This window comes from Drosophila elegans, unplaced genomic scaffold (genome assembly GCF_018152505.1).
Source record: "Drosophila elegans isolate 14027-0461.03 unplaced genomic scaffold, ASM1815250v1 contig_149, whole genome shotgun sequence".
Lineage (NCBI taxonomy): Eukaryota > Metazoa > Arthropoda > Insecta > Diptera > Drosophilidae > Drosophila > Drosophila elegans.
In genome coordinates this window covers 14,139,156-14,155,383 of record NW_024545513.1, presented here as the reverse complement: position 1 = coordinate 14,155,383, position 16,228 = coordinate 14,139,156, and the positions used below count along the sequence as shown (strand labels likewise).

Below are 16,228 nucleotides of genomic sequence, written 5' to 3'. Positions count from 1 at the left end.
AGAAATCTTAGATGGGTAATTTAACAAAATGAATTTGAGATCCAAATTTTATTAACAGGCAATCGTGAAAATGTAAAAGTAAAATATAGTAAATGTAAACCATTTTATTTCTAACAAAAAATCCAACAACGAAATTGATGGCTTTATTACAAATATTGTGAATATTTAATTGAATACCACTATCTGATTAAAGCAGCAACTGAGTTGTTTACGTATGTTTTCTGATCTTTTTTTGATGATAGGTATATAAAAAGCACTTTAAAAAATTCGATTAGCTGATGAAAATGCTGGGAAAAGCGCAAAGTTTGCTTTCCGCAGATTATACGTTTATATAATAAAGCTATTTGATGGCTTAGCGAAGATTTTCCGCGCTTAGCTGACCTCCCGCAGCTGGCTTTTCGCATTTTAAACAGCGTTTCTCACCAACCCTCCAAACCCCTCGCCACGTCGACTTTTCTCGCAATTTCATTTATTCTGCGCACTTTTTTTTCTGCACTCATTGCATGCATTTTATATTGGAAAATATTCCACAAACACTAATTAAGTGGATTAGCCGGCGAAATGCTTTTCTCGACTTTGACTTGCGGATGTGCGTGGATGTGGACGGAAAGTGTGGAAAATCGTGGGAAATGGCGAATGGGGAAATGGTGAAATAGTGAATGGAAACTGGGAGGCTGGGACATCTTCGTCATCATCCCGATGACAAGCATCATCATGCACAAGGAACGCAATCAACGGAGAGCCGTGCCGTTCATAACCCCGTTTTTCCACCATTTTCCAACCGCTTTCCCATTTTCCTTTGCAATTTTGCGTGCATAAACTATTGGATACTTTTGGGAGTTTTTGATGGCAAAACTTGTCGGCAAATGAACACAATATGCCAAGCATCATCAACAGCGGCAAGAGGAAAATGCGAGAAAAGTTGGGTGGAAAACGGGTTGGCCTTTGCCAACAATCTGCAGACAGTTGCCATTGCGATTAATTCGCATGATTATTACCAGAGAAATTTGAAGGCATGCGCATAAATTTAGGCATTGTTCGTGTAATATCCGACTTAATAAGCAAATGTTATTATTTCATTTGACTTAGTAATTACAATAGTTCCGAAAATTAAGCAATACGAAGACATTTTTGAACATTTATGAACGAAAATGGAATTTTAGTTAATAATGACCAAAAGGAATTGTAAATAAAGCGTTCATAACTAAGTGATGGACACAATATATATAAGACAGAAGAAATCTTAAAATATATTGCCAACAATAACATTTTACCAAACCATTTTTAATATCTGCAATTGGGTAAAAAACACAACATTCCAATTATGCCGCGTTGAAAGCTAAAAACTGTTATTATCAATTAAAAAACTATAATGTAAAAAAAAAAAATCATTTCAAAATGTTTTAAATGTGTAAAGAGTTAAAAAAAAAACATAAACCATTGTACCATTGTATTATCGAATTTTAAATTAAGAGCAATAATACAATGTTGGAAATTGTTTAATTCAGCCTGAAACACTTGCAATTTAAAGTGCTTTTAACCCAGCAAACACTGGGTAATTATTCTTTTTTATTCCGCTGTTTTTTCGATCTGTTTTTTGTTTATACTTAAACATTTCATTGGAATATAAACAGTACTTTTATTTTTCACGTTAATTGTTTTTTTTTCATTTCTGTGGCATACTGTTGAGCAAACCCTCCATTTTCTGTTATATTTATGGCATTGTATAAGTATTAAAGTGGGGGGCACAGAGGCCGTGGGCGTGTCAATAACAAAGACCAAACCATGTTACGCGTGGTTGCATTTTATTTGATTGCCGTGAAACTTCAATTTCGCAAAAAACTGCCCCACTTGTTCGTATTTTCTGGGAGAAAACAAAGGAAGAGAAGTGAAAACGTAGGAGTGTGGCTTAAAAGTCAATAAGACAAAGTTAAAAAAATGTACAACCGCAGATGATTAACGATGAAACTTATTTCATTAAACTCACTTTATGCTGATTGTACTAATTACATTAATTTGTACTAATGTAATCAATTACTACAACTAATTTGACAACCAAATCTTGATAAAATCCTTTTAAAGAAATATCTAGAACACATTATAAACAAAAAAATGATTTTTTTAAATTAGAGAATATAGATTTTTAAAGGCAGAAAATCTTTTAAAGCGTTAAATTGCAAAATCATTTCACATTTCCAAGCATAGTTCCATTTGCTAGTTTATTAACATGTCAAAGAGTCTTTGACTAAATTAATCAAGTTCCAATTTTTCCAAGAGTGGATCCTTCGAAGTTCCAGCTGCCTTTAAAGTACAATTTTTGCACTGGTATTATCTAGTTCAGTGCCATGTCGTGTAGGCCTCAATTAGTGTTTAATAATATAGATAGATAGATAGATAGATAGATAGATAGCTCTGTAGAACTGTTCACCAAAGGCGGCACTTTTCGGCGGGATTCATTCGGCTGGAGGCGGTGCACTGGAAGGTTTCCCCGAACTCAGGCAGATTTCCCACCACATTGTTCACCCGGTCGACGTGGGATGAGTGTTGTTGGCCCAATCCCCGAGTAGCCGCCGTGCCGCACCAATTCTGGGCGAAGGCCAAAAAGAAGGTCCTTAGATTTTGGCCGCTTGGCGATTTCCGTGTACGGCGATATGTGTCGAGGGCCAAGCGTAGACCCTCGCTATCGGCGATGTTCTCGTTGATGGTGGCCGTGGCATTGCTATACCGTGTGCCCAAATAACACTTTGCTCTCAGGCCAAATCGGATGATGGCCCTGGCCGGCCATTGACCATTGGCCAGTTGGCCGGCGGCATCGTAATTGATGCCATCGTAGTCGAAGGCATGCACCATTTCGTGGGCCAGGATGTAGCCCAATCCGGCGGACAATTTGGCCATGGCATCCGACTCCTTGGAGCACGAGGGCAGCTGGGCGAGGGGCGTGGCCAGGAGGCCCAGTGGCAACTCGATGCGATTTAGCTTGAGGCGATAGTAGGCGTTCACGGACATAGGATCCGCGGGCACGGCCGTCACTGGTTCACCAAACACCTGCCGGAACTCCAATCTGGCCAGGTTGAGGGACAACTGGATGAGATTCTCATCGCAATTTCCGCCCATGGGCGTGGCCGGGTGGTCTGTGCCCGCGGAATCCTGCAGACGAGGTGTTAGCAGGCGCATGGCTCGCAACTTTTCGCGAGCCAAGTGGCGGGTCACCAAATCCTCATCGAACACCTCGGTCTCATTCAAGACCAACTCGAACTGCTGCTTAAGATCCCGGAACAGCAAGGCTATCTGCTGTATGGAGCTGTCATACACATCCTGGTAGTTGTCACCCAATTGCAATTGCATTTGCAAACGCCCCAGTCCTCCAGGCATTAGTTTCCTCAACTGTTCGAGGCAGCGATCTTGCTGGCTGCTCAACCTCTCATCATCGTGCATTTTCAGCTCGAAATGAACGGGTAGCTGCAGCAGCAACCAAGTGGACAGAATCTCTGGATCGGGCCTATTCCTGGCCAGCAGTAGTCCCTGAAGATCGCGCAGATAGTCGATGTTCGCCACCAGCAAGAGTGTGGATGGATCCCAGTCGAGGCCCTGCAGAATGATGTCAAAGTAGCGCCTCAACTCCAGACCCGGCAATTGCAGCTCCAAGTCCCTTAGACTTTGTGGCTTTCGCAGCACCAGGGTCTGCTCTATGTCACTGGGCAACAGGTTCCGTAGACTCTTCTCGAATGCCACTAATTTCTGGGCCAACAAGCCCGCTCGACGCACACGCATATTGAGTTCCATGAGCAATATTTTGAGATAACGCTCGTAAAGAAACTCACTCATCTCATCCTCTCCGTAGCCCAGTTGCTCGAATGTGGGTGGCAGTAGGTAGAAGATGCGCTCATCGGCCGACTGCCAGTTGTCCAGGACCAAAAGTCGCCACAGACCCTGTGCTCCGTAGGTTCGGAGTGCTGCATTAACCGGAATCCAGTCAAAGGAGCTATTCGAGGAGGAGTTGTTTGGGAACAGGGGGAAACTGGCACCTGAACTTTGAATCAGGGCATCGGAGTAGTACTTCACAGACTGGTCACCGGACATGCAGCTTCGGTAGAAAATGGCCAGCTCCTCCTCCTCCCTCGCCACGTGACTGGACTCCAGATGCCGTATTAGCTGGATTTTCATATTGGCCAACCACTTGGATCGCGTATCATGGGCACCCATATTCCGTTGCCTACTGCTGGCATACCAATTTCCGCAGGCATGCTGATAGAAGTTCTCACACGCCTCCTCCGCATCTGTGTCGTTCTCCAGCTGCTGCTGGCAATCCAGCGAATTTGCCGACTTCAGGCGGAAAGTTAGGAGGACGCAGAGCAACCAGGTGATCGAAGGCATCTCCATTGCAACTCACTACTTCCACTTACAGCGACAATTGTTCACTGAGTCCCTCTCTCGCGCGAATCCAATCCAATCCTAATCCGAGCCCAAGTCACGGGTGCTGATAAGCCGCCGATAACCGCCACTGACATTCAATGCGACTTGAGGCTTGACCCATTCGTTGACCTGCACCAGCAAAAAAAAAGAAAATATATATAATTAATGCTAAAAAACCCAAGCATTCTACATCAACATACTGAAATTAAAAACTTGTAAACTTTTTATGAATAACTAGAAAGTAACGCATGGCACATAATACTTTTTTGGTCTGTATAAAATATATTTTCTTAAGGAAGTTTGTAAGTTGCCGAACCAACAAAACAAAACATAAAGTTTAATAGTAAAACGAAAAGAAGAGAAGAAAAAAATATTAAAGAAAATTGAATAAAGGGCTTTATACGTAAAAATCTTAAATTGGAAAATTTCATAAGTTAGCAAACCAAAAATACTTAAATTAATGTTGAAAATAGAAAATTTAAAATAGTTCCTTTTTGATTGTAATGCATTTTATTTAATCTTAAGATGGTCTTCAAATATTAAAATTAATTCCGAAAAAGGTTAAATGAAAAACTTTAATATATGTTGATATATTTATTTTACTTGATATTTGTATTATATATTTTTACTTTTACAAAATAATCGGAGTTGAAAATAGCAATATTTCCATCAACAAGAGAACTTTTTCCCATTTTATAATTGCAAACCGCCCCTCAAGTGTCATGCAGCCCTGGCCAATTAATTTAAATCTCTAATGATACATTAGAATGTACATTCAAAATCCAGCGCAAACTTTAATTTCAACTCAATGGAATCGAAAAACGTGTGTAGTGAGTGAGTAAGTGAGTGAGTAGCTCGTCGCAAGGCCAAATCATTAAGATGAAACCGGAGATAAGGCGCCCGGTTCTGCCGTCAATCCGAAGTCACTGGGCTTAGCATTTACCGTTAAATCAGAGCCCACGCGTAATCAATTAATCATTCAACCCCCCTCCCCTCACCACTCCTTACCTCCTCCCATCACTCACTTTCTCATGCAAAACCAAATTAGCCGGCCACCTTCAATGATTTGCTTCTTACTTAGTCAAACACGCGTACACTGGGAAAAAGACTAAAAAAAGACTAAAACCACTTCCAGTTCTGAATAAAAAGCCTTGTTAAAACTCACAAGAGTTGGTTTTATTGTCTAGAAAAAAAATCATTTAAAAAACATTAAGTTCTCAGTTTTTAACAATTAAAATTTCCAGTGTGGAGTGGCCGTATTCAGTGCGTTGCTTTGATTACGAGGAAAGCTCAGTGCGATTGCGATTTTAATAAAGTTGAGAGGCAAGTGAACACTGCCTGAGAAGGAGATTAAATGGCACAGAAAAGAATGAAAGGGAAGCGCGAAAGAAAAGGAGGACAACAGATTGGCTTCCCGATTGATTAAAATTCGATTATAGCTGTGTGACACTAGCCAAGACATCAAACATATTTTGTTATTATCTTACCTTTTTTCTGCTATTTGTTTGCTATTTATTTGCTATTGGTTGCAATTAAATATTAAGATGCATTTCGAAATTGCAAAGGGACAGAGTAAATAATATATTTTGCAATTTCCCCATTTGTTTATCATTGTTTAGTAGGTAAACTATCAGCATAAGAAGTGTTTGCTTAGGGATCAAGTTCTGACCGCACGTCGCCCGGTGGTTTGCCATAAATCGAGAAAATAAAAATTCAATTAAAATTCAACCAACAAACTGATGAAGGATGTGCGAACCAGAAATGTGGGCCCAAAATTGGGAGGGGCGAGCATTAAACTTGAAACCAGCTGCTTCACTTGAACCAAAAATAAATCATCAAAGAGAACGCAAGCGTCAGAGGCAAAAAGTAGAATAGACACTTGAAAAAAATGTTACTTTCTTAATTTTCTTTGGAGATAACGTTTTTACAATTTTTCTTTGACAAAATCTTTGAAAACATATGGTAGAACTCTTCTTATTCGATATGGTCCTTTCCAATTTCTATAGTAAATAGTTATGGTACAACAATAATTTGATAGCTTATACTTCTGGTAATGTTCTTAAACATTTTAAGAACTGTTTTCCTTTGGTTTTAAAATACATTGAAGCAATTAATAAAGCAAACGTAAATCTGGCAAGATTTAATCCCAGTGTTAAGTTGGCTAAGAGAAGGATCTGCTTGCGGCAGATTCGGCACTCGACGCTTTGCAAATTAGTTTCGAGTTGAGTTTTGGTTGGAGCTCGGCGCATTTCATGCAATTATTTAGTCATAATTAGCGCATAATAGTTGCCGTTTTTCGTCGGTACAAAACTTTGCTCATCTGGCAGTTCTCGTCCTCTAGCCATTTCCCATTTTCAATTTTCCATTTCACAATTCATCATCATCATGGCGGCCAGCAGAAGGAGTTTTAGCTCCAGTGGCTGGAAAATGCCGGCATTGGATAATCACTACAGTTGCCACTTTAATTTGAACAAATTTCGGATAATAATAAGAAGCTGGCAGCTCAATTCCTTTGTCTGTTTTGCTAATTTGCTAGACCTAATCCTTTCTGCATTCATAACATAATCCTTTGCTTCGCAAATCAATTTCGACCCAATGCCAACTCAAATGTTTTGAGTAATTGCTTTATTTATTAATTAATTACCGATTCGAGTCACATAGACGCATGCGTTAGATATTAATTAAGTGGCAGGCATTACAAGTTGATGTGCATTCCTGGGATTTTCCAAGTTCTATGATTATAATGGTGATGATGATGACTCGCACTTCAATGTATTTTGTGGCCACAGAAGGCAGAAGTGGATTGCATTTATGTTCTTGTCATAATTAATATGAACGTGCAACAGTTTATCGAATTCAAGGAATTTTTATATACGCTGATAAAAAATGGAATGGTAAAAATAAATATCTAACTATTGGATTCCTAATTTTATACTTAATATTTAAACTAAATAATAAATAATAATTTTAAATACAATGCGTATGAAATCGCATGATTAAATATTATATACATTATTTAATGTCAAAAATATTAGATTTAATAGTTCCTATTTGATTAAAAGACATTTTATTTAATCTAAATATGGTTTGAATATAAATTGAATTTTCAGATTTTAAAATGAATTCCAAAAATAGGTAAATAAAAATTTGAAACGAAATTTTTAATATTTTTATATATACAAAAAACTAATAACTAATACAAAATATTTGGATTTACTACGATTTTTTTACCAGTGCACCAACGGCTACTTATATGTAATTAACATGCCATAAATGTAGTATCATTGCGTATACGTGATATTTATTAAATACTTGTTTTTATTTTTGTATCATCAAATTTCATTTTTTTTGTGAACTAATATAACTCGTAGTATTTCGTATCGTACACATCTCTTAAAAAAAATGAAAAATATAACCGAAAAAAATACTTTTATTTTAAATTCGAAGGAAATCCAAGGGCGTTATAAATGGTTAGTGGTAAACACCAATTTGACATGATTACTGTCGGTAATGCAACATGGAAAATGCATGATTGAACTAAATACAAGACAGCCTAATTGCAAAAACACGATGTATTTTTTAACGATCCCTCGCCTTTTAGGTAACCCATTTTATTGTGAAGGCTCCCTTATTACAAGAGTCTAGTTTCTTCCACGAATCGCACAAGGTGACCCAGCCCAGCTGAAGCCGTCAAAATGTCAGAAATTGTTTAGTTATTGATGTAGATGCAATTTTCCGTTGAACTTTCAGCGAAATTCCCTCCGTAAAATGTTGCGTTAATCCGCTTGCTGTCGCCTTCAATGGGAAAATAATACAAAAATGGGGGAAAAAAAAATAAAAATAAAATATATAAAGTCGTGACAGACGGCGGGTGAAATGCGCGTCGCTGTCGCTCTATTTGCAGTTTAAATGCGCCAGGTGCAAGAGCGTTGAGTTCCTTACCTGGAGTCGGAGTTGGAGTTTCCACGTCAATGCCGCTTGTCACGAGAAATTCAATTTTCAGCTCGCTTTTCCTCTCGCTTTTCTTTTCGCTTCACTCGAGACTCTTGTCTTGGCTGCCATTGCCTCAATTTCAAATAAAACGAATTGCAATTTGATATTTTACGCGCAGCATTTGTCAGCCGCTCGACCTGTTCACTGAATGGGAAGGGGTATGGGGGGTCTGAAAAGCACTTCATTGGCCTTGTTTTTCCGTAAACACTTTCCGGTGCCCACACGAGAGCCACATTTCGGCCAAGGAAAGCGCAATCTCAGCTCCAGCCGAAGAAGTTAATGCCCACTAGCGGCCAAGCCAATTTTCAGCGAAAGCAAAAGTGCACAACTTCCAAATTGTTACAACTTGTTTCCGCGGAAAAAAATTCCCCAAATTAAGATGCACTCTGAAATAACAGGGTTTTCATCATTTGGCATTTGTTGAAAATAAGGTTAAACTTCAGCTACACAAATAAATTAAAGCACATTTTATTTGGTTCTATAAATTCATATGACACAAGCGAATTGACAGAAAAGCGTTTTTTTCCTAACCCAAATTGTGCTTTAATAATTCTCAAGGAGATTCTAATCTGTCTAAATTTTTTTTTAGACGACTTGACTATTATTGCCAAGCTGATCTTTATTTGTATTGATTTTTTTTTTGAGACAACTTGATTATCTTTTTTATTTTCGGACAGAAAATCACATAATTAATATGCACTCTGAAATAATTGAGTTTAGAGTGAATTTAAGGGCATTTTGGTACTTAAAAGGAATCATATTATTTACACTATTTCGGTGGGGACGACTTTCCTATTGTTCTTATGTTTCTAAGAATTTTTATAATTAGTTTAAACTTTTAGATAACCTCCTCTTTTGACCTCTCCTTTTATTTTCCCCTTTATTCAGTAACATTCGCGAGGGCATTATTCGGTGCATTTTGGCCACGGACATGGCCCGTCACAATGAAATCCTCACCCAGTTCATGGAGATAACTCCCATCTTCGACTACAGCAATCGTGCGCACATTAATCTGGTAAGATTCACAAAAGGCAACCCAATCCCGTTGCCCGAGGACAGTGGCTAATCGAATGGGGATTCCTTCCGCAGCTCTGCATGATCCTGATCAAAGTGGCGGACATCTCGAACGAGGCGCGACCCATGGACGTGGCCGAACCCTGGCTGGACCGCCTGCTGCAGGAGTTCTTCGCCCAGAGTGCCGCCGAGAAATCGGAGGGATTGCCGGTGACGCCGTTCATGGACCCGGACAAGGTCAGCAAGCCGGGCTCGCAGGTCCGCTTCATCGGACTGGTGCTTCTGCCCCTTTTCGAGGCCCTGGGCGAACTGGTGCCGGAGCTGACCGACCTCATCATCATACCCGTGCGCATCGCCCTGGAATACTACAGGTACAACCATTACTTTTCTACAAATCCATGCCAACTAGACTTAGGGAATTTACCAAGCGAAATCGTCCAAGCACACCACATCAACTCCATTAAGTAATAGCATCAGGGAAAATTGTCCAATCCAATGGCATTCAAAGTTTGGAATGTTAATTTTTTGCAAGTTTTATTAAAATGCGAAATATTGTCATAAAATTAAGTATTCAAAATCGCAAGCTGCTCAAAACTCTTATATCTGTGCGTCTTATTTTGGCCTTGAGAAATGTTTAATGTTTTTACAAATCTCCAGAAACACAAAAAAAAAAGCTTTTTAAGAATCGAATGGCATTCTCAGCTTAAATTATGTAATTTTCGCAAAAATTCATAATGTAACTCCTCATATAAAATGCAAAAATTTGTTATAAAATGTTTTGCGTCTTAATTTCGCCCAGTTTTTGCTAAATCGAATAGTTTAAAATTGGTTGGCTGATGGGTATTTTAAAATAGGGGTTTCTCGACTACAGAGTTCCCTTTTGTTTGAACTGTAGCCTCTGCCAATGTAATCTTATATTTTCTCAAATTTCAGGCGCCTGAACGATGCCCAGACGAAGACGCGAAAGTCGGTGGCGGACAGCAATACGTCGGCGACATCGGACAGCAACAGCGGCACCATAGACTCGAATGCGGCGATGGTCAGCACTCCGGGTGCGGCCAGCGATAAGATGAGCCTGGACAAGGCCCAGGGCAATTCGCAGGGCTCTGGCGGTGGAGGAGGAGGAGGCGGCGGTGGAGGAGGAGGTGGAAGTGGAGGTGGAGGTGGTGGAACAGGTGGAACCGGGGGAAGTGGAGCTGGGGGCAACAATGCCGCCGGCAGCGTCTCACCGCAAATGCCACGCTCCGGATCTGGGATCAGCGTAAAGTCGCGCCGCAGCATCCCATCGCAGAAGTCCGCCTCGAGGACGTCCGTCGATGAGCCCGGCGGAATGGCGGCAGAGCTCCACGATTTGCCAGAGGGCAGCGAGAGCGGCGACTCGGAAACGGCCACCGAAGTGGATGTGAGTGGGCAAGAACTTTCATGTATACACACAAGTAGAACTGATACAAAATCACAGTGTATACAAGTGTTTGTTACTCAATTTGAATATCTCTCGCATTGCTTTTCATTTATTGCAGTTTTAAGTTAGTTTAAATATTTAAAAATTTAATTTTTTTTAAATCTAAACCAGTTAAATATAATGCATATATGACATATTCACATTAATTAAATAATTTAAATATTTAATTACACTTCTGAATATGCATTGAATTAACTAAAGTTATGGAATTTATTTTAAAATACTTAAAAAATTTTTCTCACTCTTTTAAAATTTGGAATGTTATGCAATCTTTTTCAACACACATTTTTAGAACTTCAGATATATCCAAATATAACTGATTTTTAATTTCTTGCTTCTTCTTAAATCATGAAACTTAAAAAAAATATTATTAAAACTACAAATGTAATACCTAATCTTCTTTTAATCATTAATTAATCATTACTAAAATCATGAAATTCAAGGTACATTTTTTTGTCGTTTTCTTGCAGGTGGCCGAGAAGACGTCCAAATTCAAGGTGGACACGGAGGGCAGTAGCAACCGGAGCAAGTCCTCGCACTCCACCTCGCGCAAGTCCTCCCGCGAGAAGCGACCCTCGATGATCGGCGAGCTGTGCAGCAGTGGCGGTGGCCAGCGGATCCGTAACTCGTACGGAAACATTCACGGCTACCACAGCAACCGCTGCCACTTTGGCAACAATCGGGCGGTCAGCTTGGATCAGTATAGTAGTGCTGGGAATAATCGCCGCCTCTCCGACGGTTTGCCGCAGGTGATCTCGGATAGTAATGTCTTCTACGGTCGACACAATCGCTGCAGCTTGGAGGCCGGAGCAGGGGGAGGCGGCACGGTGATTGGCCATCCGCAGGACACCAATGCCAATAGTTGTCAGCTGAAGGAGTTACTGGCTCGCACTGAGGCGGATTCAGAGGGTGAGGGGGGCGGCGGTCAGGGCGATTCCAACGAGGAAAAGCTGCCGCTGGCCCATCCGACGGCGATTGTAGTGGCCCCATCATCGAATGGCAACATATCGCCACCGCCGCCACTGGTGGTCACCGAACAAATCCTGCCCAGCAATGGCAGCACTCGCAGCAGCAATGCCAGCAGTGGTCGCGGCGTTGGCGCATCTGGTATTCCTGGTGGATCTGGTGGCCTGCCAGGACCTTCGACTGCTGGCGGTGGTGGTGGTGGTGGTGGTGGCAGTTCCTGGAAATCGCGACTGCGCCAGTTCTCCGACTACTTTAGCTTTAGTTTCGACAAGAGCAACAAACGCTTCGGCAGCACACGGAGTAGTCCATGTCCCGGCTCGCAGAGGGCCAACAATAATGCCAATGGCTTGGCCGACAACCAGGAGGGAGCCGGCTCCGGCGGAGGTGCCATCAAGTCGGGAAAGTGCTGCACCATAGCCAACAACAGTACGGGTTCCCCGAAGAGGGGTCAGCCGGAGGCTGGGGCAACCATGGCCACCGGCAACGATGCCGCCCACCAACGCCATCGAGCCTACAGCCTGGATGTGCCCGGCATGATGCGCTACTCCTCCAACGACAGCAGTCGCCATCCCAGCAACAATACGCTGCAGAGTGCGGGTGGAGTTGGAGCAGGACTGGAAGCCACCACCGCCGCCGCTCAACGAATGCCGCCCAGCCAGAGTGTGGAGCTGGGCCTGGCCAGCGGCTCGTCCTCGGAGGCGGCTCCAAAGATTTGACAACAGGGGAGCACCAGGGCGGCAGGACGGGATGTTGAGGAGGAGCAGCAGCACGAGCAGCATGACCAACAGGACGAGGATCCGGAGGAGGATCCAGAGGACGATGAGGGGGAGCACCGCCAGCTGCAGCAGCACCAACAAGCAGATGCCTCGTCCAGCTGCGAGGTGTCCTCCATGTCGATGACCGTATGGTCGGCCATTGGCCAGCGTTTGAATGCCCTCGTCTGTCATTGCTGCGAACGCAAGTTGCCAGAACCGGAAAATGTCTAAGTGGCTGGGGGTTGCTGACCTAACAAAGGATTCCCTATTCAAGTGGCTGGGGGTTGGCTGACTTGGTTGACTTCGCCTGGTTTGGCTTAGGTTTAGGCTTAAGCCTAGCTCTTAACTATTAATTTTTAAGTTTCCACAGATTTTACTCTCTCCCTCTCTCTCTTGTTTCTTTTTTTTATTTTTTTTTTTTTTATTATTATTTCATATTTACCATTTTATTTACCTCTTAAGTATTTTTATTTATATGTACACGCACATACACACACAAATATATACATGTATTATTATAAATTGCTTTAGTTTTTTTTATTGATAACAATGGATTATGAAAGCTACTATATTTTTGAAAATTTGTACTACTAGTCTTGTATAGCAGTCAAATTATTTATATCAAAACGGAATTTACTTCACCTCTGATGTTTTAATTAAAGCCTTAAAATTGTAACCATTTTATTAACTTTATTCCGGAATAGAGTTCATGGATAAGTTTTTAATTCAGCTACTTTGCGACTTTGCATGGCTAATTACAAAATTGTAAAAGAAAATTCATTTAGTTGGCTTCTTAGCCAAATGCATTCGGTTGCATTTCAGAAAATCTAGTTTTCACGATGGCTGGATTATCCGCAGCAATATTTACACCAGCATTAACTTACCCGTGAAAGTAAACTGATTTGAAGCCAAAACGATTTGAATGTCCGAATTCAAGAGCACAGGCACCAAAGCAATGGCCTTTTTTCCGTTCTCATGGGAAATTCTCTTTTAATTGCGCAAAACGAATTTTTGGCCAATGCATTTATGCAACAGGCTACGGTTGCAGGCTTATACGATGCAGATTCGGCCCAGTCGCCTAATTCCATTCGCTTGTAGCTAGTAGTTCGTTCTCCTTGTTTGCCAATTTTTTTTTAATTTTTTTTATTTTCTTTTTTTTTTTGGTTCGTTGCGATTTTTCCACGTGGGAGGAAAACCATGGCAGCGGGATGCCCGCAGGAGATGCGTTCATGGTCAGTCAATTGGATTTGCAGCCGCAGCTGTTGCTGCTGTTGCAGTTGGTGTTGCCATCGCTGTTGCTGCTGCTGCTGCGGGGCAAAATGGTGTTGCTGGTGATGATGATGATGATGACGCTGATGGCAGCACTCAATTAGAAGGCACTGTGGGAGATGGAAACTCTGTCGATTATCCACCATTTTCGGCTGCAACTCTCAGCTGCTGAGAAACGGGAGGGGATAAGGGCCACCCCCGAAAAAAAAAACATTATCAATATGCATTCGATAATAGAAACGATTTGAGGCCAACTGCATGCACATATCTCAGCATAATGCAGGACATATGAGAAACCCAAGTTAATTACGATCAATGTAAATTTCTGTATGTAATTATGTTAAACATAGCTAAAAAGAAAACACACACACACACACACATGCACGAGTGCAGGGCAATGCGAAAATTGATTGCAAATTGTGCAGGGTGAACTTTGATTGGCGACGGCGAAACTTTAATTCAATTACGTATGGCGACACAGAAAAAAAAGAAGCAAAACTAATAAAGTTATAGAATATGTATTGTGAAGAAGCGAGACCAAGCTGGTCCTTGGATACAGATGCAGTTACAATAACTAATACAGTTATGAAGAGTTGTATTTTTTTGTGAATGTGTGTAATTAAGCGAGCACTGAACGAGCGTTCAATTCGAGGAGAAAGTTAAGGAGAATATTTATTCGGTGTACATTTGGATGTCTAGCAAATCGCAGCAAATACTCTTTACTAATTGTGCATTGTAATTGCAAGCTGCAGCATATACCTAGTATGTGTATATGTCATTTTCTCTCTAAGTTGTGTGTACGTTTGTTGTAGTGCGTAAGTCATAAAGTACTATAAATATATAAGCATATTAATATATATGTAAACCAGATCGCATCGTTGTATGCCCGAACTAAGTAATTCTCTGCGTGTGGATTCCCCGCTCGTTGTGTGTTTTCTGTAGTTAGATTTGAAACTAGCTGGTTAATTGTAAGTTTATCGAATGTATTCGTGTATGTACCTTCCAGTCCCCGCACAAGCAACATCAGTTTTTCTGTCAGTGTGCCTGCATAGACTGAGCAGAATACTTACACATCTTACACATGGCGCCCGAGCAGAGACTGCAGGGTATCCACCAAGATCAACTAGAGAAAAAATGAACGGAAAACTGTTGCAAATGAAATCCCTTGATGGCTAACTCTTAGATGTAAGACTCTACCTAAACGAACCACTCGAAATTAGCTAACACATCCAATTGATTTGTTGCCTTATAATACTACTACTACAACAACTACTACTGTACTGCATTGCAGCTGTGTGGATTGGTTTTCCCAGGAAAACTCCTCCCCGTTGGTCACAGCGTTTTATATTGTTCATGCCACCAACTTCCCTTGTTTAAATGACAAAACATAAAGACTAAAACTTGAATTTAAACAAAATCAACAAATACAAAGAAAAGAAAACCAAACAAACTACTTTCCAACAAAACCAACTATACATATACATTAATAAAAATATATATATATACATAAATATTTATCTTAAAGATACTACAACTACAAAATCATAAAAAAATAACTCTAGGTGTTTTACAAATGTATAAAACAAAACAAAAAAAAAATGACAACTAAGCCCAAAAACCAAAACTAAACATTTTAAGCATACCTAAACTAATTTAAAGCCCAAGCAAACAGAATCGCAAAACAAGCCAGATTTTGGATAAATAAATTTGACAGACCGAATATATAAATGTTCTTGCAATGGAGCTCCAGTTCAATGAAAAATTAACAAAAATAGGATTTGAAGAACTTTGCATGGGAAAAAAATGTTGACACTTTTTGTTGAACCATTCACATCTTAATTTGTTTCCCCAAATTATTCTGTAAGATATTTTTGTAATATCAGAAGAAGACAATAGGTGAATATCCATTTAAAAAAATAAATTAAAATAATAATATAAGTTGAATAGGAGAAGCTCATAGTTTCCACTAAAAGCCATTCATTTATATAATATGTTACTTTTGGAGTCCTACGTACATTTTTAAATATTATCAATCATAAGATTAGAATTAGATTTTATTGGAATATTTTGCATGTTTTCACAATAATACAAAATAGCAAAGGACATATTATCAGAATATCAAATTTTTTGGCCGAATGTGCAAATCGTTATGAAATCAAAATTGAATAATCGATTTTTCAAACATTTAAGTACTGATTGAAGTACTGATTTGAAGTACTGATCGGCACACAAATATCCGTTGCAGGGACATTCCTATCGCTTTTCGGAAATCACGTAAATATTTAGCGTACTTTTGGCAGTCAATTAAATGCTTCCCCCTTCCGAAAGTTGGTTGAATGATATATGAGCGATATAA

At 40.3% G+C, this 16,228-nt stretch overlaps 2 protein-coding genes across 2 annotated transcripts in view; one reads left to right on the top strand and one right to left on the bottom strand.

Annotated features, from left to right (window-relative positions):
• LOC108149975 (high affinity cGMP-specific 3',5'-cyclic phosphodiesterase 9A) overlaps positions 1–13,023 on the top strand; it is a 42,354-nt gene extending 29,331 nt beyond the window's left edge. The window contains exons 5-8 of the mRNA XM_017277895.2: positions 9,295–9,421; positions 9,496–9,791; positions 10,354–10,822; positions 11,353–13,023. Of these exons, the coding sequence (XP_017133384.1) occupies positions 9,295–9,421; positions 9,496–9,791; positions 10,354–10,822; positions 11,353–12,564 (2,104 nt within the window). The 3' untranslated portion in view covers positions 12,565–13,023. The remainder of the gene's footprint in view (positions 1–9,294; positions 9,422–9,495; positions 9,792–10,353; positions 10,823–11,352) is intronic.
• On the bottom strand, positions 2,201–4,709 carry LOC108149977 (neprilysin-3). Its single transcript, XM_017277898.2, has one exon. The coding sequence runs from the start codon at positions 4,378–4,380 to the stop codon at positions 2,425–2,427; it is 1,956 nt and encodes a 651-aa protein (XP_017133387.1). The 5' UTR covers positions 4,381–4,709; the 3' UTR covers positions 2,201–2,424.
• Positions 13,024–16,228: the final 3,205 nt, after the last annotated feature.